The 27,064-nt window shown below is 40.5% G+C and overlaps 2 protein-coding genes across 9 annotated transcripts in view; one reads left to right on the top strand and one right to left on the bottom strand.

The window, feature by feature from the left end:
- The window catches only part of LOC139760062 (WSCD family member AAEL009094-like), a 234,698-nt gene extending 218,658 nt beyond the window's left edge, over window positions 1-16,040 (top strand). For 3 of the 4 annotated variants that reach the window (XM_071682859.1, XM_071682840.1, XM_071682849.1), the window contains 4 exons: window positions 2,489-2,650; window positions 5,571-5,693; window positions 11,459-11,594; window positions 13,429-16,040. In XM_071682859.1, coding sequence (XP_071538960.1) covers window positions 2,489-2,650; window positions 5,571-5,693; window positions 11,459-11,594; window positions 13,429-13,826 — 819 coding nt within the window. In that variant the 3' untranslated portion in view covers window positions 13,827-16,040. The remainder of the gene's footprint in view (window positions 1-2,488; window positions 2,651-5,570; window positions 5,694-11,458; window positions 11,595-13,428) is intronic. The other variant, XM_071682868.1, reaches the window with a different exon arrangement.
- LOC139760077 (uncharacterized) overlaps window positions 13,328-27,064 on the bottom strand; it is a 48,525-nt gene continuing 34,788 nt past the window's right edge. For 2 of the 5 annotated variants that reach the window (XM_071682915.1, XM_071682923.1), the window contains exon 3: window positions 13,328-13,580. The gene's annotated coding sequence lies outside the window, so the exon portion shown is untranslated. Of the gene's footprint in view, window positions 13,581-20,973; window positions 22,092-27,064 lie in introns of those variants that run through there. The other 3 variants (XM_071682889.1, XM_071682895.1, XR_011715245.1) reach the window with 2 other exon arrangements.

Below are 27,064 nucleotides of genomic sequence, written 5' to 3'. Positions count from 1 at the left end.
CTTCACCTGACGACATATAACTAATAAATACGAAACATAAAGGCAATAGTAATCATTTAGATGTTGATTTACAAAAATTGATGGCCCCTAAACATTATGTCAACCCTATATTCGTCTTCAGTATGAAAAATAGACATTATGCTGATTAAGACACCAATATGAAAGGTTTCTATAACTGAATGATCGTGGAAAATATATGATGATTTCTTCTCTGACCGACATATACCCAGCTGGTACAAAATGAATAATCAAACTTCCTGTATACTTGTAATAGTCTGAGTGGTTAATTACAGTTATCAATAACCCAGCACAGCATTTCAACCCGGAATTGTATTCAGAATGAAAAAGCGGCCTTGTAATGAGGTTTTGATTTAAAAAAAAAATCCTTTTTCTCTCATAAAAATACGAGAATTGGCCGGTTATAGTTTATGGTATTTTTTGCTAGAAAAACTTTTTGTTTTAAAATTGAACTATAACACAATGAAAGGCTAGTATACTTTAAACGGTCATGGAAAATATATGATAATGCTTCCCTTGACCGACAGATCCCCAATAAACACGAAACAATGAAAAGTGATGTATGGAGTTAATCGTTTAAATGTCCAATTACATATATTGATGACCAGTTAATATTTGTACCCCAGGTTGGTATTGTGCATGAATGGTAGGCCTTATGCTGAGGTTGTGAAGAAAATCTGTTTCTGCAAGAACAAAAACAAAAGTTGTGGGTTTAAGGACTTTTTTTCCGGTGAAAGTTTTTGTTTAGAATTGAAATGTACTAACCTGAAAAACTGAAGTACTTGAAATTATCGTAAAAAATGCCTTATACTGCTTGCCTTGACCATCTCCCTATCTAACCTTAATGTTTTGTCTAACTTCTTTGTGTAGATAAATTCTGTGGTTTTCTTTGTCATTTTTTTAATAAAAAAATCACAGGATCAGTTGTTTTTCCTTGTGTTAAACGTTCACATGTTATTGTGATGGGTTGATCATTGGGTATGTGTACTGTGTTTATCCTGGCCTTCGTTAATGTTGCTATTCATGATTACAATACTTAATAATCGACCTTTTCATGATATACTGACTTTAAATAATGATACACTGACTTTAATTAATGATGTACTGACTAATTAATGATATACTGTCTTTAATTAATGATATACTGACGAATTAGACGTCAGGTCAAGGTAAGTGGTGTGTATCACTTGGGCATGAGGTCGGGTCGTGCATTGTGTAGTGGCTGGTGATGGTACATACGTATGGCTGACAATGTTGACAATCTCACCTTCATCCAGACTTTGCCTTGATAATGATATTGATAATGATAATAACAGTAATGATAATAATGATAATAATTAGATAATAATAATAATTATAATAATAATAATAATAATAATAATAATAATAATGATAATATTATTATTATTATCATTATTATCATTATTATTATTATTATTGTTGTTGTTGTTATCTTTGGTGTTGTTAATGTTGGTTTTGTCTTCGAGAACCTGACTGACTGACTGACTCTCCAGTTTGTCTCGTATGAGATTTTCTCTGAACTGATCGATCGCTTTCATATATCATCACGTGATACCTCCAGATGCGCGTGGGTGTTTCCTTTATGAACGTTAAACACTTTCAGCGAAGGTTTTCGCCCTTTTTTTTTTTCTAGTTTAATACCGATTTGTATTGTTTAATTAACATTGTATACATTTCTAGAAGGTTATTTTCGTACTTTACTCCCGCCTTAAGGGGATTGGTCTCTGAGTTGATGTTTCTGCGTGTGTTCTTGTGTGTTTCTCACTGTGTTCTCTGTATCTCCCTCGTCGTTCATGTTCTGTTATATGCTCTGGAATTTCATGATGTCTCCATGTGTGTGTGTTCTACATCATCCAACTCTGTTCTTTTTTCGCTGAACATTTATTCTTTTTCCACGTCCTTCTGTTCGTCCACTGTTAGTTTTTCTCCCTTATTATCTTTCATTTCGTAATATCTTTCTCTTTTTTGGGTGTTTGCTCAGTGAATATTTGAGAGAGAGAGAGAGAGAGAGAGAGAGAGAGAGAGAGAGAGAGAGAGAGAGAGAGAGAGAGAGAGAGAGAGTAGCTGCGAGGGGCGTTGGGAGGGTGGAGCGCTTGCCGTGAGTCAGTTGTTTCCACGTGTGACGTTATGACGTCCACTTGTGCCGTGCGTCACACGGCCGTCACACGTGCGTAACTTGGTATAATGATTTGTGTTGTCTTCGAAGTGTCACCACGTGAAGGATGTATGCCATCATGTATATGTCATCATGTATATGTCATCATGTATATGTCATCATGTATATGTCATCATGTATATGTATGTGAGAGACAAGTATGCAGGTCCCCCTGCCCCACTATAACCCCCCACCCCCACCCAAGCAGTGGTGTGAGTCAGATGGTGTGGCTTACGCCGTTGTTACCCTCATGCAATGGCGGACAGGTGTTCATGTGTCCTTCTTGCCCGGCAGGCGCGGGGGACGTGGAGCTGGACCTCCCGGCGAGGGGGAGGGCGGGGGGCGCGCCTCCCCTGGTGCCAGGCCCTCCACTGGCGGGACCCCCCAGGACCCGCCACAGCCCTGGTCTCCTTCCCCGGCTCAGGCAACACCTGGGTCAGGTACCTCCTGCAGCAGGTGAGTCTAGGGTCAGGTACTTCCTGCTGCAGGTGAGTCTAGGGGCAGGTACCTCCTGCAGCAGGTGAGTCTAGGGGCAGGTACCTCCTGCAGCAGGTGAGTCTAGGGGCAGGTACCTCCTGCAGCAGGTGAGTCTAGGGGCAGGTACCTCCTGCAGCAGGTGAGCACCAGAAGACCTAGTCCCTCACATCTTTGCTGGAACGAGAGACGGGTAGAGTGTGGAACCCACTGAGGACCAGAGGTGCAGGGCCAGAGGTGCAGGACCAGAGGTGCAGGACCAGAGGTGCAGGACCAGAGGTGCAGGACCAGAGATGCAGGGCCAGAGGTGCAGGGCCAGAGGTGCAGGACCAGAGGTGCAGGGCCAGAGGTGCAGGGCCAGAGGTGCAGGGCCAGAGGTGCAGGGCCAGAGGTGCAGGGCCAGAGGTGCAGGGCCAGAGGTGCAGGGCCAGAGGTGCAGGACCAGAGAGAGGTGCAGGACAGAGGTGCAGGACCAGAGGTGCAGGGCCAGAGGTGCAGGGCCAGAGGTGCAGGGCCCAGAGGTGCAGGGCCAGAGGCAGGACCAGAGGTGCAGGGCCAGAGGTGCAGGGCCAGAGGTGCAGGGCCAGAGGTGCAGGGCCAGAGGTGCAGGGCCAGAGGTGCAGGGCCAGAGGTGCAGGACCAGAGGTGCAGGGCCAGAGGTGCAGGACCAGAGGTGCAGGGCCAGAGGTGCAGGGCCAGAGGTGCAGGGCCAGAGGTGCAGGGCCAGAGGTGCAGGGCCAGAGGTGCAGGGCCAGAGGTGCAGGGCCAGAGGTGCAGGGCCAGAGGTGCAGGGCCAGAGGTGCAGGGCCAGAGGTGCAGGCCAGAGGTGCAGGCCAGAGGTGCAGGCCAGAGGTGCAGGGCCAGAGGTGCAGGACCAGAGGTGCAGGGCCAGAGGTGCAGGGCCAGAGGTGCAGGGCCAGAGGTGCAGGGCCAGAGGTGCAGGGCCAGAGGTGCAGGGCCAGAGGTGCAGGACCAGAGGTGCAGGGCCAGAGGTGCAGGGCCAGAGGTGCAGGGCCAGAGGTGCAGGGCCAGAGGTGCAGGGACCAGAGGTGCAGGGCCAGAGGTGCAGGACCAGAGGTGCAGGGCCAGAGGTGCAGGACCAGAGGTGCAGGGCCAGAGGTGCAGGGCCAGAGGTGCAGGGCCAGAGGTGCAGGGCCAGAGGTGCAGGACCAGAGGTGCAGGGCCAGAGGTGCAGGACCAGAGGTGCAGGGCCAGAGGTGCAGGGCCAGAGGTGCAGGGCCAGAGGTGCAGGGCCAGAGGTGCAGGGCCAGAGGTGCAGGACCAGAGGTGCAGGGCCAGAGGTGCAGGGCCAGAGGTGCAGGGCCAGAGGTGCAGGGCCAGAGGTGCAGGGCCAGAGGTGCAGGGCCAGAGGTGCAGGGCCAGAGGTGCAGGACCAGAGGTGCAGGGCCAGAGGTGCAGGGCCAGAGGTGCAGGGCCAGAGGTGCAGGGCCAGAGGTGCAGGGCCAGAGGTGCAGGGCCAGAGGTGCAGGGCCAGAGGTGCAGGACCAGAGGTGCAGGACCAGAGGTGCAGGGCCAGAGGTGCAGGACGGATTATGTAGAAAATATCAGTGTCGACCCGACCGATGACGTTCCAGCCCACATCCTGCCTGGGGCAACTCTTGAACCTCCACAAACTGGAACTGAATGAATCACAGCAAGGTGCTCCAGACCAGCCAGCCGCCAGGAGGCTCGGCACACTCAAGATGAACTCGCAGCAGCGAACAGTCTGGTAGACCAGGCCTTCACGGGTCAGAGACGGAGCTACGGGGTTAGAGGACAGACCCAGACACCAGCAGAAGGTGGCCGGTCACACGTGATGTAAGATGGAACAAGTTAACATCACGAGAAGTGGTCATGGGGAGGAGTGATGGAGTAGTGGTCATGGGGAGGAGTGATGGAGTAGTGGTCATGGGGAGGAGTGATGGAGTAGTGGTCATGGGGAGGAGTGATGGAGAGGTGGTCATGGGGAGGAGTGATGGAGAGGTGGTCATGGGGAGGAGTGATGGAGAAGTGGTTGTGTGGGTTAGTGATGGAGGAGGAGTGATGTTTGATCACTCTCGGCTTGAAGGTGAACACATCTGGTGATGTTTTCCTCCTTTGCGTCCTGTGATCAATCTTACGTCATGTCATGAGCTTGTGTACCGTCAAGTGATCAGTACAGGAATACATTGATCACGGAAGAACATTAACTTGTGACAAGATAAAAAAAGGAAAAAAATAATGTTTGGTAAATCTTGATGGATTCGGCCAGCAGGATGCTGGTATGAGCTGGGCTGGTGCTCGACCTGAGGTCTGGGACACACAGTAGGAGAGATCCAGATTATTCCTGAGATCCTGCAGGTCAACACGGGTGTAGGACGCTTGGTAATGTGAGTCAGTTTATATTCGACAGCCTCAACTGTGACAGTAAAGGTTGCCCTGAATGATGATCGCTGTTACCATGAGGCCTTGGTACATTTGGTGTAAAACGTTGATTTGTAAGGTGAATTTAAGGGGAACTAGGTTAGGTTTGCACAGATTTAGTTGACTACATTTTAATTACCTTTCGTTTCCCTAAATTACGTAGCTCGCATCTTTATCGACTTATTTATCATCATAGAATCAAATGAATTGGTCTGCATCATGCTCCGACACTCTCAATCAATCGTGAACGCACTAAACTACCCATCCGAGGAGAAACAGTCATTATCCCAATCTAGTTTCATGGCGTTCGTGAATTGGTAAATTACCCTAGATTTTTTTATGGTTTGTGTGGTTATTATAATATCGGTCGTTAGTGTCAGCATAAGTGATAAACAGGATGGTGTACCGGGGTATGGCGTCATCTCGCCTGACAGACCTACTGATATATTGTTGTTGTACGTACGATGTTGTACATTGTCATGAGTGTTTGATTCCACAGGTGACTGGTTATTATTCTGGAAGCGTCTACAAGGACTACGCCCTCATGAAGAATGGCTTCCCAGCTGAGTCTGTGTCCAACGGCTCTGTTGTGGTGGTCAAGACACATGAATGGGGACCAGAGGTAGGTAGTGTGATGCTGTGTTGATGATCCTTCATCCATGTGTTACATTATATGTCAGGCTTGACCTGGCAGTAGGACCACATCATATGATGCCCAGGATCACTAAAAGGACATGATGGGCGACATTAACTGTATAGTATCTAACTTTACCAGACTTGACGAACATCCTGATGTCTTGATGAGATGACCATAGTGTATAGACGAAGAAATCAAACAGCAGCAGACCGCTGGGTCCTTTTAAGGCTGTATCTGATATTGAACGGTATCAGAAACTCACAGATTAGTGTGGTGAAAGTTAGAAGGTTCACAGGTAATTCAGAGAATAACCTGCAAATTGTCGTTTTAATTAAAGAGGCACAAATAATGTAAGTCGTAGACTTGAAGAGAAATATTTATCGTCTGATCTTAAACGTTTTGGTTTGCCTTCTCGTTTTTGATACCAATACGTAAAATTTTACTCCTGCCGCTGTTAGAATTCATTTGCCACCTGTGAGCCTCGTCCGTCTGTTTGTCTATGTCCGTTTAAAGCTGCAGACGTTCAAGCTCATTTATAGATCTATTTTCCAACTTTCTATCTTCAGCGAATTTTCATATATTGTAATGCAGCCTGTTATCAATATGATATATATATATATATATATATATATATATATATATATATATATATATATATATATATATATATCTTTTTCTTTTCTTTCATACTATTCGCCATTTCCCGCCTCAGCGAGGTAGCGTTAAGAACAGAGGACTGGGCCTCTGAGGAAACATCCTCATCCGGCCCCCTTCTCTGTTCCTTCCTTTGGAAAATTAAAAAAAAAAAAAAAAATGAGAGGGGAAGATTTCCAGCCCCCCGCTCCCTTCCCTTTTAGTCGCCTTCTACGACACGCAGGGAATACGTGGGAAGTATTCTTTCTCCCCTATCCCCAGGGATAATATATATATATATATATATATATATATATATATATATATATATATATATATATATATATATATATATATATATATCTTTCTTTTTCTTTTAAACTATTCGCCATTTCCCGCGTTAGCGAGGTAGCGTTAAGAACAGAGGACTGGGCCTTTGAGGGAATACCCTCACCTGGCCCAATTCTCTGTTCCTTCTTTTGGAAAAAAAAAAAAAAAAAAACGAGAGGGGAGGATTTCCAGCCCCCCGCTCCCTCCCCTTTTAGTCGCCTTCTACGACACGCAGGGAATACGTGGGAAGTATTCTTAATCCCCTATCCCCAGGGATAATATATATATATATATATATATATATATATATATATATATATATATATATATATATATATATATATATGGTAGCGCTACCTCGCAAACGCCGGAGACAGCGGCAAAAAAAAAAATATACATATATATATATATATATATATATATATATATATATATATATATATATATATATATATGAAAAAGAGAACCGGTCTCAAGACTGATCCTTGTGGCACTCCACCTGTTACGTCTAATCAATCTGAGGTTTGACCCTTAATCACAGCTCACTGTTTACGACCAGTCAACCAACTTCTTGCCCACTGAAGTACAACCCCAGCAATGTCATGTGACAAACTTGTAAGTTACCTTTGATGCGGAACCTAATCGAATGCCTTTTGAGAATTTAGGTAAATGACATCAACTGCTTCACTTTCATTATCAATGTTGATTATATCATTAAAGAAATCAAGTAGTTTTATCATTGGACATGAGAGATTTCGTCGAAAATCATACTGAAAATCGTTGATGAAGTGGTGGTCCTCGAAATTGTTTACTAGTTTTCCAACGACAGACGTTACATTAATTGGACGATAATTTCCGGGAAATGACTTGATTTTTCTCCTTTTTCATTGTCCCGGTATGAAATTTATCTCTGCATGTTGTTTTATCTATTTTCATTCCGTTTACTGCTAATCGTATGTCTTCCGCTTGTATGTTAGTTTGTTCAAGAACCGTTCCCCTCTTGTCATTGGAACTGGATTTAGGACATTGGTTGTGTCTTCGATGGTAAATACAGATGCATAAAAGTCGTTTGTGTTTTCTGTAATTGATGGACCAGTTGACTGGGTAATGACTCTGTTATTTCTAACTTAAATGTAAAACTCCTTAATATTCCTTTTGCTATTTTCAGCAATATATCCTTCATATTGATGTTTACTTTGTCGTATAACTCTTTTCCTTCTGTGAGCAAAAATACATGGCTTACTCTTATCGTGTTGTTTCTGAATTCTTTGAGTGTCTTATGAGCTACGTTCTTAGACAACAAACACGTATTTTAAATTGCCGATCCACCATATTTTAGAAACAGACCGTCCACTATGTATCACTAAGTCTGTTCCCTCTGCTGCTTTGAAGGTTTTAGTGTTTTTTCCTCGCTACGTTCATGTTTTCATTGACCATATCACCCCAAGTTTGCCTGTCGAGCAATGCAAAGATCATTAAAATTTGCACGTTAAAAAAAAATTTTGCTACAGTCAAGTTGACCAACACTACATGCGGTGTTGAAAGCGACCTCAGAAGTAATATGTCAACGATCACTTGTGCCAAACATTTCTCCAACTTCAGCATTATTAACGAGATCCTCATCTGTGGTAAGAACTAAACCTAATATATTCTCGTCGTGAGAAAGTTTCCCAATTAATTGGATTAGGTCACTATCAAGCAGATTTATGTTGCCCTCGGGTTCACATACACATGATCTTTATAGGATCTTGAGGTGACATGTACGTGTTTCCATGATGAAAGGAGGTTGCCTGTAAAGGGCTTGTGGCATCTGCTGATAGGCTTCTTTTGCTCAGCAACAGAGAAGATGACCAAATAGATGATTGCCACATTAACAGTAATGTGTATCAGAATGACTGCCTTAGCTTATGTTGTCTTTTTTACTAATTGGCGTTATGGATGGTTAAAAAAAAATCATCTTGATTAGTAATTTGCTAGAAATTAACACTTGTCCAAAATGCGGTTTTCTGTGTAATAGATATCGTGCAGAGTTCCCAAGTGCACTTTCGTGTAATGATCACATCGTCACGGGAGACACAATAATGAGATAGAAGACATAGAACAGTCTGTTGATATACAAAGACACATCAAAAAAGCCAAACTTTCCAGCAAGACCTGTAGTGAGTTCAGCGGGCTCAATTACACATAGATTATCAAAATAGTTAGTTTCTTTATTCAGCTAACTAGATGGTAATGTATCATTTCTGATAGCATGAACAATATAGATTTAGTTAACAAGCTTAATGATATCAATGTTGATTTCGATTTCACAGTGGCAAGTTTTGGTGTTTCATCTTTGTTCACAAAAGTTCCAGTTGATGACCTCTTAGAATATTTGGTTGATGTCCTGGATAATCTTGATCTTCCAAGTTGTGTATAAAAGACTGTGCATTTCAGTTTAATGAAGAATATTAAGCTCGGAAATTAAATGATCTTTACATGAAATTCTGTGAAACAAAATTAACCCTCTTAGGAAATCTGATTTAGGTATGTAGATGATGTTCTTTGTGTTTGGCCAACAAACGAAAATTTACAAACAATTCTCCCTTTTAACAGTTTAGTACCTTCTATCAAATTTACTGTGGAAGTGGAGAATAATTATGTTACCAATCTTAGATTGCATGATGCATAGGGATAGAAAAATATTTGTTTAGGATTTACAGGAAACCTTCCAGTTTTGTTCATATATTCATTATTCAGCTCAACATGACAGAATTAAACTGTCATCATTTCAGTCGATGTTCCTTATATGCAGTCCGTATATGTCCATGTATATGCAGTCCGGAATTTATTGATGATGAGTTTGAGAAGATATATTCTGTTGGATCTAAGATAAAGTATCCTAGATTTTTCATTGATCAATCTCTTAAGTTGGCAAAGAAGTCATTTTATAGAGTTAAACCCAAACCTCCCCTTAATACCAAGAATCTTTTAGTTCTCCCTTTTAGTGATAATTTTTGCTTCCCAGGTTGTTGAAATCATTTAATGTAAATGTAGTCTTCAGAAATAACAATACTATAAAGAATATCTTAATCAAAAACTCACCTGAAAATTCTGTACAGGCTGTGGTTACAGAATCTCTTGTAAAAGCTGTAATATGCTTTATGTTGGTCAGACTGGTAAGGATCTTGATGTTAGACTTAAGCAACATAAATATAAGAACAGGAGAAGAATCAAATGCTTTGTTTAATCATTTTAAAAATTATGACCATTGTATTGACTGGAGTAACGCTAATTCAGTATTGATTGTAACTTCTTTACCTCGAGAAATATAATAATTGAATTTTCTATTATTAAATACACAAAGAATTGCAACATTAATATTAGTGAAGATCTGTACAAACTGGATAGCTTTGTCATATAAAATTTTTAAACAGTTCCCTTTCTTGTCCGCATCATAAAAATTTTATGACATGCAAGATGCCAGACCCGAACACCAGCATATAGTAATGCTTGTTTACAAATGGCGCTTTAGCTAGGTCTCTTCCTTGTATATCAACTGACTGTTCTACGTCTTCCAGCCAAGTCTTGTATCTCCCCTGACGATGTGATCCTTACATGAAAGTGCACTTGGGAACTTGTTTCGTTTTCTTCGTGGTTACCAGCAAATACTCGATCATGCGCACCACTGTAACCTCTTGCTACACATATATATATATATATATATATATATATATATATATATATATATATATATATATATATATACTTGCACACATGTTCGCTGTTTAATATAATATTAGCTTTTAGTGATATTCCGAGCATTATGAAACAGTGTTGCTGCTTTCCATTTGATGACTTGCAGATGACTAGGCTTTGCCCTTTATAAATTGATATCGTACGTTATTTAGGAAGCTTTTTGTTGTTGCTTGTATTCAGCTGATTTGCTACAGTGATCGTAAGGTTTGGAAATAACCGGATGAGATATTTCCACTCGGTAGCCATGTTGTGTTGTGTGTACAGCACACGGTAACTGGAGGAGGAGCGGCTGGTTACCTGGGAAGATGATCCTGATGTCGGGAGCTGCTCAGTGCACGTCTCTGTGTCATGTTCCTCACTTGATGATCATGATTAATCATTACTCAGTCACACCAGATATTTCTAGCTTCCCAATATGTGGTTTAGATTTATGTATTAAATTAGGTTATGAATATTGGTTGCGATACGTTGTGACAAAATCAACTCTACCGTTACATAAGTTAAACACTGCCCACAGGCAGGCCGTGACGGTCGTCACACCACATCTGTGGTAGCCCAGAGGTTTTTAGAACAATGAATGTGTACAGATCAGTGTATGTTACACACAACTAGTAACAGGAATTTTTAACATATTGTTTATAAAACTAGTGTTTGCGTTATTAACTTATTATGATTATCATTAAATTGATTTTATTGAAAAATGAATTGTATTAGATATTGGGTTAAGACCAGGTGGGTCCGTCCGCCCCTGTAGACATTACTGAAGGTAATACATATCATTATTCATGTTGTTACTTGAACTTTCGATCTAAAATATCATTAGAATACTCACGAGTCTGATGAATGAAGTCTTAAATGGTTAGTGTTACTTAAGGTACAGTCACCCCCAACCCTACCCCACCTGTACCACATAATCTCTCTCTCTCTCTCTCTCTCTCTCTCTCTCTCTCTCTCTCTCTCTCTTTCTCATTGACCAACAGTCATGGCTGCCTCCTGTTACAGATGTTCACGGATGAGTTACTTATCTCATGAGCTCTGTTACTCCCCAGATGCGGAAGGCGTTCTCGCGGGCTGTGTTGGTGATGCGGGATCCTTACTTGGCCATCCAGGCAGAGTTTAATCGACAGAGTGGCGGCCATATTGGCCACGCTCAACCAGACAAGTATACACGAGATGGAGGACGCTGTAAGTATACACACACACAAACATACACATGCCTCACCAGTATGTGTGTGTGTGTGTGTGTGTGTGTGTTAACATGGCTCCTCTGTATATTATACCTTTTTCATATTCATCTCATTGCATTAGTATTTAGAATTAGTTTAGAAATTTTGATGTTCAGCTGTATATTCTTTGTGTCCATATGTCATAGCAGCTACAAACCATGTTACTATCATGCATCAGATACCCTGCACACTGCTTACAGCATCAGATACCCTGTAACACTGCTTACAGCATCAGATACCCTGCACACTGCTTACAGCATCAGATACCCTGTAACACTGCTTACAGCATCAGATACCCTGTAACACTGCTTACAGCTGTACATCAGGCACCCTGTAACACTACTTACAGCATCAGACACCCTGTAACACTGCTTACAGCATCAGACACCATGTAACACTGCTTACAGCATCAGACACCCTGTAACACTGCTTACAGTATCAGACACCATGTAACACTGCTTACAGCTGTACATCAGGCACCCTGTAACACTACTTACAGCATCAGACACCCTGTAACACTGCTTACAGTATCAGACACCATGTAACACTGCTTACAGCTGTACATCAGGCACCCTGTAACAATGAATGAAGCTGTACATCCGGCACCCCGTAACACTGCTTACAGCATCAGACACCCTTTACCAATGCTTACAGCATCAGACACCCTGTAACACTGCTTTCTGCATCAGACACCCTTTAACACTGCTTACAGCATCAGACACCCTTTAACACTGCTTACAGCTGTAAATCAGGCACCCTGTAACACTGGTTGAAGCATCAGACACCCTGTAACATTGCTTGAAGCATCAGACACCCTGCAGCATTCCTCACAGTATCATCTGCTATTCATTAGTTAACCAAGTGTAGGTGGCAGTCATCCTTTGATTCCACTAATTCTTTTAAAAATAGTTTGTGTCTGCACATACAAATAGAGAGAAATGTAAAAGTAAGTATGGCAGAACAAAAATACATAAAAATATAAAGACAAGAGTGAAATGGAAATTTGAGATTGTAAGAGGGCCTCAGATGCACTCCCTTAGGGAACTGACCATAGAAACCTTTTGAGTAAGGGAGAGTATTCTCTCTTGGATATGAGGGAAATCATATCTAAGAATGCAGAATTTCATGTATACAGGCTGCCCATGGCAGTCTTCCCTCTGTTCATAAGAGGGAATTCGATATTCCCGCTGCTGGAGCCAAGATGACACAGGGCTCACAACACTACCACCCTTCCTACCCCTTATGTAAGATTCTTGTCTTAGACCCTCCACCTGCCATAGATTTCTCATTCTTTAATGTCTTCGAGTTTTGGATATAATCTTCCTCAAGCCTTGGGGAAGATAACTCAAATGTAAAAGGTTTCCCCTAACAAAATGTAACACCCAAAAATGTGGAAATGTCATCAATTGGTACCTGGTAAGTGGTCCATCTGCAACATAGACAGACTATGCTCAAGCTAAAGAATGTATATAAGGAGCTGTTCTACATCTAATATAAAAACTAATCAACTATGGTTCCTTAATGTTTAAAACTAGCTTTAACCAAAGTCATGGGGTTAAGGGTCCATAAGGGTCCTTTTGAAAGAATGCTTGGAAAATAAAAAGTTAAGGGAATAGAGCCTCAACAAGGATTATAACCCTGTGCAAAAGATGATTGGGGTGAGGTGTGATGAAAGTTCAAAGTGAACAGAAGTTAAATTTTCATGTTTATTTTCATCCTTATTCTTTACAAAAAATATATATAAATGTAGAATACATATTCAAATAACTAATTAATAAATTATATGTTTACAGACTGGGAGAAGTTTGTAACCAACAAGGCTCTGTCCTGGATGAACACTACTCTGGACTGGCTGAAATTTGAAGGTCCTCTTCATTTAGTATTCTACGAGGATCTCTTGGATAACTTACCCGAAGAAATGAGGAGGATACTGGAGTTCCTTGAACTGGAAGTCAGTGACAGCAACTTTGAGTGTATGATTAGACACCAAGATGGAATATATAAAAGGAGAAAGAGGCCATTGAATTTTGACCCATTTACACCAAAGTTACGAACATTTGTGGACCGATGTAAACGCTTGGTAGATCAAGCAGTAAGAGAGGTCTTAGCTGGCGGTGATATTAAACTCGTTCAAAATAATTTAAGATATTCAAATGATAGCAATGGGAACCAGAAATCTGTAACCAGATGATGATCTCAATATTGAAGTTTTGGTCAAAATGTTATTCCAGAAACAGTCCATATAGGTATTAATACAAAAGAATTCTTTCAGCTTTCAAATTGATGAACATTTGCTCAGTTTGAAGCCATAATGCTTTTAGATTTTTTATTAGTGAATAGTACTGTAGATATGCATAATGATCAAAACAGTGTTTAGATATTTTTCCAACTTCTTCAAACAGCTCATTTTAAATGTCTGTAAATTATAGATGGTGATTTCATACTATCTACTTATTTTTTTCTGAATTGATTACAATCTAAAATATGATATGAAATAACTCAGTGTAAGTGCACTTTTCAACAAAATCAAATATTTTGAAGGAAAAAGTCATATATTTTGAAGAAGTACATACAGAATAGACATGAAAATAGAGGAGAACCAGGATTTTCATCCATATTTTTTAATCTCCAGTGTTACTGTACACATGTCTTGACATACACAACATACACACCCATACAGATGTGTGTGCACACCTAAATATGCAAATACAATCAAGTGCATGCATACAAAAAAAGAATTACTGTTCTTTGTGCTGGACTTACGAAAACTGCTTTCTCACAGTCTAGGAGAGGTTCCATTGCATATCAGAATACCAGTTGACCCTTAAACATTAGTAAAATTCTCACCAACAACTGTGACAAGTCAACAGACAAAGCCAATCACGAATCAGCCTCACAGGCTTTGTTGGCTTGTGCCACACCTACCATGGCTTTATCGTCTTTCACTGGGAAAGTGCCAAGAGTTTTTTTTTTTTTTTGCTGACTGCACGGGCAGCTGAGGCCTAAATCAAGGCCATCCCACTGGTAACTGAGTTTGGTAAAGTGTGTGAAAGAAGAAAGTTAAGAGTAAATGTGAATAAGAGCAAGGTTATTAGGTACAGTAGGGTTGAGGGTCAAGTCAATTGGGAGGTAAGTTTGAATGGAGAAAAACTGGAGGAAGTAAAGTGTTTTAGATATCTGGGAGTGGATCTGGCAGCGGATGGAACCATGGAAGCAGAAGTGAATCATAGGGTGGGGGAGGGGGCGAAAATTCTGGGAGCCTACAAGAATGTGAGGAAGTCGAGAACATTATCTCGGAAAGCAAAAATGGGTATGTTTGAAGGAATAGTGGTTCCAACAATGTTGTATGGCTGCGAGGCATGGGCTATGGATAGAGTTGTGCAGAGGAGGGTGGATGTGCTGGAAATGAGATGTTTGAGGACAATAAGTGGTGTGAGGTGGTTTGATTGAGTAAGTAATGTAAGGGTAAGAGAGATGTGTGGAAATAAAAAGAGTGTGGTTGAGAGAGCAGAAGAGGGTGTTTTGAAATGGTTTGGTCACATGGAGAGAATGAATGAGGAAAGATTGACCAAGAGGATATATGTGTCGGAGGTGGAGGGAACGAGGAGAAGTGGGAGAGCAAATTGGAGGTGGAAAGATGGAGTGAAAAAGATTTTGAGTGATCGGGGCCTGATCATGCAGGAGGGTGAAAGGCGTGCAAGGAATAGAGTGAATTGGAACGATGTGGTATACCGGGGTCGACGTGCTGTCAATGGATTGAACCAGGGCATGTGAAGTGTCTGGGGTAAACCATGGAAAGTTCTGCGGGGCCTGGATGTGGAAAGGGAGCTGTGATTTCGGTGCATTATTACATGACAGCTAGAGACTCAGTGTGAACAAATGGGGCCTTTGTTGTCTTTTCCTGGCGCTACCTCACACACATGAGGGGGAGGGGGTTGTTATTCCATGTTTGGCGGGGTGGCGATGGGAATAGATAAAGGCAGACAGTATGAATATGTACATGTGTATATATGTATATGTCTGTGTGTGTATATATATGTGTACATTGAGATGTATAGGTACGTATATTTGCATGTGTGGACGTGTATGCATATACATGTGCATGTGTGTGGATTGGGCCATTCTTTCGTCTGTTTCCTTGCGCTACCTTGCTAACGTGGGAGACAGCGACAAAGCAAAATAAATAAATAAATAAATATGGAGAGAGATGGATGATTATTGGTGCATATGCACCTGGGCATGAGAAGATCATGAGAGGCAAGTGTTTTGGGAGCAGCTGAATGAGTGTGTTAGTGGTTTTGATGCACAAGACCGGGTTATAGTGATGGGTGATTTGAATGCAAAGGTGAGTAATGTGGCAGTTGAGGGAATAATTGGTATACATGGGGTGTTTAGTGTTGTAAAAGGAAATGATGAAGAGCTTGTAGATTTATGTGCTGAAAAAGGACTGGTGATTGGGAATACCTGGATTAAAAAGCGAGATATACATAAGTATACGTATGTAAGTAGGAGAGATGGCCAGAGAGCGTTATTGGATTACGTGTTAATTGACAGGCGCTTGAAAGAGAGACTTTTGGATGTTAATGTGCTGAGAGGTGCAACTGGAGGGATGTCTGATCAATATCTTGTGGAGGCGAAGGTGAAGATTTGTATGGGTTTTCAGAAAAGAAGAGAGAATGTTGGGGTGCAGAGGGTGGTGAGAGTAAGTGAGCTTGGGAAGGAGACTTGTGTGAGGTAGCACCAGGAGAGACTGAGTTCAGAATGGAAAAAGGTGAGAACAAAGGAGGTAAGGGGAGTGGGGGAGGAATGGGATGTATTTAGGGAAGCAGTGATGGCTTGCACAAAAGATGCTTGTGGCATGAGAAGTGTGGGAGGTGGGTTGATTAGAAAGGGTAGTGAGTGGTGGGATGAAGAAGTAAGATTATTAGTGAAAGAGAAGAGAGAGGCATTTGGACAATTTTTGCTTGGAAAAAATGCAAATGAGTGGGAGATGTATAAAAGAAAGAGACAGGAGGTCAAGAGAAAGGTGCAAGAGGTGAAAAAGAGGGCAAATGAGGGGTATCATTAAATTTTAGGGAGAATAAAAAGATGTTCTGGAAGGAGGCCAATTAAGTGCATAAGACAAGGGAGCAAATGGGAACTTCAGTGAAGGGGGCTAATGGGGAGGTGATAACAGGTAGTGGTGATGTGAGAAGGAGATGGAGTGAGTATTTTGAAGGTTTGTTGAATGTCTTTGATGATAGAGTGACAGATATAGGGTGTATTGGTCGAGGTGGTGTGCAAAGTGAGAGGGTTAGGGAAAACAATTTGGTAAACAGAGAAGAGGTAGTAACAGCTTTTCGGATGATGAAAACTGGCAAGGCAGCAGGTTTGGATGGTATTGCAATGGAATTTATTAAAAAAGGGGGTGACTGTATTGTTGACTGGTTGGTAAGGTTATTTAATGTATGTATGATTCATTTTTTTTTTTCCAAAAGAAGGAACAGAGAATTGGGCCAGGTGAGGGTATTCCCTCAAAGGCCCAGTCCTCTGTTCTTAACGCTACCTCGCTAATGCGGGAAATGGCGAATAGTTTGAAAGAAAGAAAATGATTCATGGTGAGGTGCCTGAGGATTGGCAGAATGCGTGCATAGTGCCATTGTACAAATGCAAAGGGGATAAGAGTGAGTGCTCAAATTACAGAGGTATAAGTTTGTTGAGTATTCCTGGTAAAGTATATGGGAGGGTATTGATTGAGAGGGTGAAGGCATGTACAGAGCATCAGATTGGGGAAGAGCAGTGTGGTTTCAGAAGTGGTAGAGGATGTGTGGATCAGGTGTTTGCTTTGAAGAATGTATGTGAGAAATACTTAGAAAAGCAAATGGATTTGTATGTAGCAGTTATGGATCTGGAGAAGGCATATGATAGAGTTGATAGAGATGCTCTGTGGAAGGTATTAAGAATATATGGTGTGGGAGGAAAGTTGTTAGAAGCAGTGAATAGTTTTTATCGAGGATGTAAGGCATGTGTACGTGTAGGAAGAGAGGAAAGTAATTGGTTCTCAGTGAATATAGGTTTGCGGCAGGGGTGTGTGATGTCTCCATGGTTGTTTAATTTGTTTATGGATGGGGTTGTTAGGGAGGTGAATGCAAGAGTTTTGGAAAGAGGGGCAAGTATGAAGTCTGTTGGGGATGAGAGAGCTTGGGAAGTGAGTCAGTTGTTGTTTGCTGATGATACAGCGCTGGTGGCTGATTCATGTGAGAAACTGCAGAGGCTGGTGACTGAGTTTGGTAAAGTGTGTGAAAGAAGAAAGTTCATAGTAAATGTGAATAAGAACAAGGTTATTAGGTACAGTAGGGTTGAGGGTCAAGTCAATTGGGAGGTAAGTTTGAATGGAGAAAAACTGGAGGAAGTAAAGTGTTTTAGATATCTGGGAGTGGATCTGGCAGCGGATGGAACCATGGAAGTGGAAGTGAATCATAGGGTGGGGGAGGGGGCGAAAATCCTGGGAGTCTTGAAGAATGTGTGGAAGTCGAGAACATTATCTCGGAAAGCAAAAATGGGTATGTTTGAAGGAATAAGGGTTCCAACAATGTTGTATGGTTGCGAGGTGTGAGCTATGGATAGAGTTGTGCGCAGGAGGGTGGATGTGCTGGAAATGAGATGTTTGAGGACAATATGTGGTGTGAGGTGGTTTGATCAAGTAAGTAATGTGAGGGTAAGGGAGATGTGTGGAAATAAAAAGAGCGTGGTTGAGAGAGCTGAAGAGGGTGTTTTGAAATGGTTTGGGCACATGGAGAGAATGAGTGAGGAAAGATTGGCCAAGAGGATATATGTGTCGGAGGTGGAGGGAACGAGAAGAAGTGGGAGATCAAATTGGAGGTGGAAAGATGGAGTGAAAAAGATTTTGAGTGATCGGGGCCTGAACATGCAGGAGGGTGTAAGGCGTGCAAGGAATAGAGTGAATTGGAATGATGTGGTATACCGGGGTCGACGTGCTGTCAATGGATTGAATCAGGGCATGTGAAGCGTCTGGGGTAAACCATGGAAAGTTCTGTGGGGCCTGGATGTGGAAAGGGAGCTGTGGTTTTCGGGCATTATTACATAACAGCTAGAGACTGAGTGTGAACGAATGGGGCCTTTGTTGTCTTTTCCTAGCGCTACCTCGCACACATGATGGGGGAGGGGATGTTATTCCATGTGTGGCGAGGTGGCGATGGGAATAAATAAAGGCAGACAGTATGAATTATGTACATGTGTATATATGTATATGTCTGTGTGTGTATATATATGTGTACACTGAGATGTATAGGTATGTATATTTGCCTGTGTGGATGTGTATGTATATACATGTGTATGGGGGTGGGTTGGGCCATTTCTTTCGTCTGTTTCCTTGTGCTACCCCGCACAACAGAGAAGGGGGCCAGGTGAGGATATTCCCTCAATGGCCCAGTCCTCTGTTCTTAACGCTACCTCGCTAACGCGGGAAATGGCGAATAGTTTGAAAAAAAAAAAAATATATATATATATATATATATATATATATATATATATATATATATATATATATATACACACACACCCTAGCCTGAGCCAGGTACCTATTTTATTTATCAACTGCTTGGGGTAGATGAACAGATGGGTTGACTAGGGACCGACTACTGCAACCAGGATTCAAACCTATGCGATTGGCGCATGAATGCATCACGTTTAGGAATGCTAACCGCAACACCCCACTTCACTAATAACAATTCCAATGATTTAGGATGACATGCCTGAAATTAATGTGATAAACTTCTTAAGGTTTTGAAAGTGTAAAAGAGCAGTTATGGAAGTCTAATGATCCTAAATAACTGTTATGCAATAGACTTTTTGGTTGGAAAGAGACTTGCTCAAGCATAGGTGAGTTGGACTTCACTGCAGTAGAACTGTCATAGTTTGTTTTGGTTCCAAAAAGGTGCCTGTTTAGAGGAACATGTTACACAGATGCTCCAGGAAGTAAGACTAAATGAAATCAGCCTGCCTACCACTGATGATATAACAGTCAGGGATGATGTTGGCCATAAGGTTTCTAGTTGTAGAGGAGAGCAAGAGAAATGATGGACTCCTTTCGAGTGAGTTCTTTGATTCAACTGTACTTCTAATGATACTTCCAAGCTAATAGTTACACTTGCGGTGTAACTTCAAGCCTACCACATCAAATCCAGTTCATTCTATCCAGAGTGTATGTTTTACACCCTTCTGCATGTTCAGGCCCTGACCCCTCAAAGCATCTTCACTCCATTCTTCCATCTCGTGTGGTTTCCATCTTCACCTTGTCCCTTCCGCTTCAGACAGGTATACCTTCTTAGTCAGCTTCTACTCACTCTCATCTCCATATGTCCAAATTATTTCAACACACTGTCTTAGCTCTCTCACTTGTACTCTTCTTACTACCACACTGTTCTTTTACATACTACTTATACTACTCTCAGGAATTTCAGTTCCAGAATATCAACCCTCTTCCAATTCTTTTTTATCTTGTGGCCCTTGTGGTACATCCATACAACACCACAAGGACTACAGTACCATAACATCAAGTATAACCATCTTTAACATCCTAGGTATATTGGTTATGGGACAGCTAATGCTGTTGCACATATTATTATCAGGCATTTCGGCTTCAACATATCCTCTCTCTTACAGTACTTTTATATCCTGAGTCCATATTTCACATCTAAATATCACAAGAACCACAGTACTATTCTCTCCAGCATGCCTTCTTTGCCCTCCCAGACATATTAGTCATGGGGCAGCTAATGCTATTGCAATGCCTACATGCAGAGGCCCTACAGAAAAAGAAATTAAAAGTGAAGGAAACATCACAGACTTAGGAGTAATTATCAGTGAAACACATGAGTTCAAAAACATACTGAAAAGATACTGATTTTAAGCGAAATAATTAGTGGAAACATGACAGACACTGAACAATGAAAATGTTCACTCTGTATATATTAAAAGTAAACTTGAATACTGCTGTGATATATAGTCACCAGTAAAACATTTAATGAAACAAGATACAGAAACACTTCACAATTAAGATAAATGGAATGGAATATATGAATTATCATGAATGATTAAGATTACAAGCTTTACAATCTTGAAGGTCAGAGGAAAAGATATATAATATGTCAGGCAGCAAATAAGAGGCAATAACAATGTTGTCAACCTAAAAGCAAAAAGACAAAGACAATACAGAATCATTAAGTCAAGAGTAATTCCTGATTACATACCAAAAATGCCTACGACAAAGATACATGAGTGCCCAGTAAGGAAGTTGGAACAACTACTTGCCGCAATCCTGGGTGATCTAAGAAATTTATATGGAGCGACTACAGGATCATTCAAAAGATTATACTAATGGTTGAAGACAGTACTGGATAACCTTAGAATAAGTAATTATACTGAAGGAGTAACTGTAGAATAAAATTGCACAAGCAGCTAACAAGACAAGTCAGAGGACAAGGTGGGACAGTTGCGAGAAACATTGTTTATCAGTGTAAAAATCAAGTAGTGAGTGCAACATTTTACCCCTGCCATGAAGGCAAAAAATCTTTATAGGTACTCATAGGCAGGTACATACAAACCATCCATTAGGTACATAGGAAAAAGTGTGTGATAATCTGAGAGTTATGTCCATGACACTTTATTCACTGATGATAAAGAGTTTATACTCCAACCCACCTTTCCTTCTCCCATCCCAAACTTCATAACATTATTTTTATCTACATTAATTCATATCTTTCTCCTTTCACACACTCTCCCAAACTCAGACACTAGCCTCTGCAGGTTCTCACTTAATGCTGCCACAACGTTTGTGTCATCAGCAAACTACATCTGATTCACCTCAGCAACCACCCCAACCTCTAACAGATTGCAAACTTGCCCCTCTATACAAAATCTTTGCATTTACCTCCCTCACCATCCCATCCATACACTGATTAAACAGCCGTGACACACTCTTGCTGCAGACCTTCCTTAACCTGGAACCAGTTGCTCTCTTCCTACCCGCACACACACCTTGCTCTTGATAGAAACTCGCTACTACTGGTAGCTTTCCTCCCACCCAGTATATTCAAAGCAATTTCTTTGGACCATCTCTATCAACCCTCTCACATGCTCTCTCCAGATCCATAAATGACATAAACAGATCCTTTTCCTTCTCTTTTCTTACACACATTCTTCAAAGCAAATACCTGATCCACATGTCCTTTACCACTCTTGAAGCCACATTGTTCCACCCCAGTATGATGCTCTGTGTATGGAAAGTTGGTGACAGCTGGTACTTACTTGTAATTAAAATTTGGAGAAGGGTTTCCCTGACTACATGCTTTCCGGTTCTTTTTGTGCCCAAAGTGCGGAGTTTTAGGGTGTTTTCAATAATTTTGCTTGAACCATCTGACGTATTCGGTTGGCTTTGTTCAGTTCCTTGCAGACACTACAAACCATCCAAGGGGAAGATATGAAATGGGTGTGTGATAATCTTAGAGCTATGCCTATAACACTTTTATTCACCAATAATAAATAAAGTACTTGCATTTGGTAGCATGTATTTAGTGCCCTATACCTAGTACCCTATATTCTATGTCATATTAAAAAGTTCAACAGTTTTCCTAACTCCTGCATCTTCTACAGAAACTAGTTTTAATCACAGTTAGACTTCTACTTGCACTTCACAACATGAATTACTGAAGAAAGCCCTCTCTATTTTAAAGATAATTCTTGGATCAGCCAGGTTGTTAGCTATAAGGATTAGAGGTATGGTATATTTAGAATTATCTGGCACATCAACAACTGAGGTCATTCACAGTTAGGTATGTTAAGTGCAGAACAAGGTTAGGTTAAAAACTCCCAATAGGTTTTGCATCAAGGCTTGTTAAATGTGGTTACTAGTTTGAAAAAGCAAGGTTCCAATAATAACATATAATAGAACCTTGCCATGACTATGAGGGAAGCATATTCTTTAACTTCAATGATATCACAAAACTAGTATAATATTACATTACAAAAAATTAGTCTATCCTTTTTCAGAATATTTATCCCATTTCCCAATATGTGAGCTAATAACGGAAAGGTGAACTATCATTCATATAGTTAGAATTACAAACAGAATATACGTTAGCTTTTGTAAGTTCATTCTCAAAGCAGTAAGTACATAAGTTAGTTCACTTTTTGTGAACTTATTCTTCTTGCTACAGGATCATAAGAATGAATATTGAATCAATCATATAATTTCCTTAAACTGAACATGTCTACCTAAAAATTCAAAATTTTTTCTTTTTGATGGCTCTGATATATTTCAATCAGGATGACAGTGAATGCAGAAATGATAGACTGTCCATTACTTTGTTCATAGTAATATCTTTACCATAAACAGCAAAATACAGTCAAGTAAGGCAGCCACATTTCTGCCTTTTAGTTGTATGTGCATTTTTTAATTTCCCTTCGTATAACAAGTGTCATAAGTGTTTTTTCCATTAAAGAATATGCCTTCTTTATTTACTAAAGTTTTTTGTCCTACTATTTCTTTTATAAATGGATTCCATGACACAGTGGAATGTCATCAAAGAAATATGTGATATGTGATAGATATCTCATAATTTTGTAGACCACCAGTAATAGCTGAATAACACTGTGATATAGATTTTTAGAAATGATTCACTGAAACAGAAAAGTAGTTATCCCACACTTGAGAAATAGAGTTGGTCAAACTTTTATTTATTCAACTTTGTCCCTGTCCATTATGATGAGCTTGTAGCAAGACTTTTAGCAAAATAGTATCTATTAGCACCTTAGAGATTTTATAATAGATGCCAGTAATGAAATTCAGCAGATAATGACATATGATGAAAATGCCAATTATTCATGTTATGAGAATATGGATTCCCTGCAAGTGAATTCAGTACAATCATCATTTACTGTCAAGAAACTTTTACCTTGCATGAAAAAATAGGGCGATGAGAAATCTTTTCTAATGTCTTTTAATATATTACTTGTGTAAGAAGTTACTTTGAATTATTATACTTAACAACTAGATTCCAAAGCTGAAATTTCACAAGTTGTATAATGTAACAGCTATGAGCTGGAGGTCAGAAGTTATTATGAAATACCAAAAACAAATAAGCTAGCTACTGAACACAATTTTCAGTCTGGAATTTAATGTTTAAAGAATTACTTATTAACCAAGTTCCTTTTCTATAATTTGTGGAATACAAATACTGTACATTAGCAACAAGACATTTTCTTTCCAACAATAGCCAAATTTTTACAGGTGATGGCACCTGTGAAAATTTAGCATCACATGATCTCTTGGACATGCTTAGGATTGATCTGTCTTTTGAAGACCCTGAGCTTGCTATCATCTTTGCTCCAAGGTCACCAGTCCATGTATTGAAAAATGGTATGATACTTTATGGCTGATTTAAGTGAAATTGAAAATATGATACAGGAGATACAATATTTAGGCTGTCAATTCTAAAAAGAACAGCTTCATGGGACACAAAGTGCTTTTACTAAAAATTTGGATAAACAAAATTAACACGGAACAGAAGCATAAGTATGAAGCACAGCTGATCTCTCAAGATTCTAGTCTCCTAATTTCTCATATGATAAATTTAGACAATCTCAATGTATCATTTTCATGTAATCAAATGTGATTAATGTTTATGTAATTCAAAGCTTCCATAACATTTAGTTTATATGTATGTATGTACAGATATTGTCATTATTAAAGGTGTAAGAAGCATTAAATATACTAAATACAGACTTGGTAATTCTTTCCCCAGCTTTTTTCTTTGTATATGTAAGAGGACACCCAAGAATATTTTCCCTCTTTCGTGTCCTGTGGCAAGTTCAAAAGAAAATGTCCCAGTCTTGCTAAAGAGCACGCAGTCTCACAGAAGCTCTCTTTCTCACAAATGCCAAAACCCTACATTTACCAGACCACTAACATACATACGGAGAAGTTTTGGTCATGTACTTTTCAAAGCCACTATAACATTTTTGTTGCGCATATCCTTATCTGATTAGACAGAACATTCCTTCTCTGTCTTATTCATATGACAATAATCTCTTTAAGGAGAAACAGAAATTGCTTTCTTTAGATTCAGGAAATACCTTAAAGCCTTGTGAATCAAACTTTAGAGCAGATCAAAAACCAAATCCAAGATAGTCAAAAAACAGATAATCCATCTAAGAGAAGGAAACCTCCCAGGCTTAGCGATATTTTATTCTCCCTTCCATCCAAAACTTGAAATCCCATTATTACCTGCTTTCTGATCACCAGTATGGGATTCAGTGTTAGATCTACTAAAGATTACCATCTGCATGTTATCAGGAATGGGTTTTTCACTCATGTTCTTATGTATCTTAACTTTCTATACCTATACAGTAGTTCCAACAATATTGTATAGTTGTGAGGTATGGGCTGTAAACAGAGTGGATGTATTGGAAATGAAATGTTTAAGGACATTATGTGTTGTGAGGTGGTTTGATCAAGTAATTAATGAAAGGGTAAGAGAGATATTTGGTAATAAAGAATGTAGTTGAGAGAGAGCAGAAGAGGGTGTGTTGAAATGGTTTGGACACGTGGAAAGGATGAGTGAGGAAATGTTGGCAAAGAGGATATATGTGTCACAGATGGAGGGAACAAAGAGAAGCAGGAGACCAAATTGAAGGTGGAAGGATGAAGTGAAAAAAGATTTTGACCAGGCATGCAAGGAATACAGTGAATTGGAACAATATGGTATACTGTGGTCAACATGCTGTCAATGGACTGAACCAGGGCATGTGAAATGTCTATGGTAAACCATGGAAAGGTCTGTGGGGCCTGGATGTGGATAGGGTGCTGTGCATTACACATGACAGCTAGAGATTGAGTGTGAAGGAGTGTAACCTTTCCCATCTGTTTTCCTGGCAATACCTTGCTGAAGTAGAGGTAGAAATGATGTTTCCTGTGGGGTAGGGTGGTGCTACAAATGGATGAGGGCAAGCAAGTATGAATAAGGCTCAGTCCTCTGTTCTTCACACTACCTCACTAACGCAGAGAATGACGAATATGTATGTATGGGTATTTTTTTAATATATATTCGCCATTTCCCACATTAGAGAGTTAGCATTAAGAACAGAACTGAGCCTTAGAGGGACTATCCTCACTTAGCCCTCTTCTCTGTTCCCTCTTCTGGAAAATCAAAAACAGGAGGGGAGGATTTCCAGTAGGAAGTATTCTTTCTCCCCTATCCCCAGGGATATAGATATGTACATGTATGAGTGTGTAAGTATATATGTGTGTATATGAGTGGATGGGTCTTTATTTATCTGTTTCTTGGTGCCACCTCGCTGTCACAGGGAACAGCGATCAAGTATAATAAATCAATAAATATAGATTGATAGATAGATAGATATATACTTACCAGGAAGGAGTGCAAACGATTGGGATATGTATACGAGAAAGCGGAACGTCAAGAGGAAGGAGCAGGGGTTGAAAATGAGGGTGAAAATTGGGGTGAGACAGTATCATTAAACCTTAAGAGAAATAAAAATATGTTTTGGAAGGAGGTATATAATGAACAAAAAGACTTGAGAACAAATGGAGACATGGCAAAGCAGGCAAAAGGGGAAGCGATAACAGGTAATAATGGAGTGAGGTGGAGATGGAGTGAGTATTTTGAAGAACTGTTAAATGTGTTTGATGATAGAGTGGCAGATGTAGGATGTTTTGGTCATGGCAGCATGCAAAGTGAGAGTCATGAAGAGTGGTTTGGTGAAGAGAGAAGAGGTGGGGAAATCCTTGTGGAAGATGAAATGCAGCATGGCAACATGAGCTAATGGTACTGCAGTTGAATTTATCAAGAAAGGTCACTGTATTGTTGATTGGTTGGTAAGGATATTAAGTATATGGGAAAGTGCCTAAGGATTGGAGGAATGCATGTACAGTGCCACTGTATAAAGGCAAAGGGGATGAAGGTGTGTGTTCAAACTACAGAGGCAGAAGTGTGTCGTGTCAAGTATACCTGGTAAATTGTATGGGAGGGTACCGACTGAAAGAGAAGGCATTTACAGATCATCAGACTGGGGAGGAGCAGTGTGTTTTCAGTAGTAGTAGAGGCATTTGATTTGAAGAATCTGAGAAATACTTTGTTGAAGATCTTAAGAACATATGGTGTAGAAGGTAAGCTGCAAGAAGCAGAGTTTTCATCAACATTGTAAGGTGTGTGTATAAGTTGGAAGAGAGAAGAGTGATTGGTTCCCAGTGAAGATCAGTCTGCGATGTAAGGGTGTGTGATATCACCATGGTTTGATTAATTTGTTTATGGATAGGGTGTTTAGGAAGGTACATGCATGACTTTTGTAAAGAGGGGCAAGTATGCAGTCTGTTGGGGATGTGAGGGCCTGAGAAGAGAGTTAAATGTT

The sequence above is a fragment of the Panulirus ornatus genome, chromosome 3 (assembly GCF_036320965.1).
Source record: "Panulirus ornatus isolate Po-2019 chromosome 3, ASM3632096v1, whole genome shotgun sequence".
Classification (NCBI taxonomy): domain Eukaryota; kingdom Metazoa; phylum Arthropoda; class Malacostraca; order Decapoda; family Palinuridae; genus Panulirus; species Panulirus ornatus.
The sequence above is the reverse complement of the archived record's forward strand: the minus strand, read 5'-3'. Positions and strand labels throughout refer to the sequence as shown.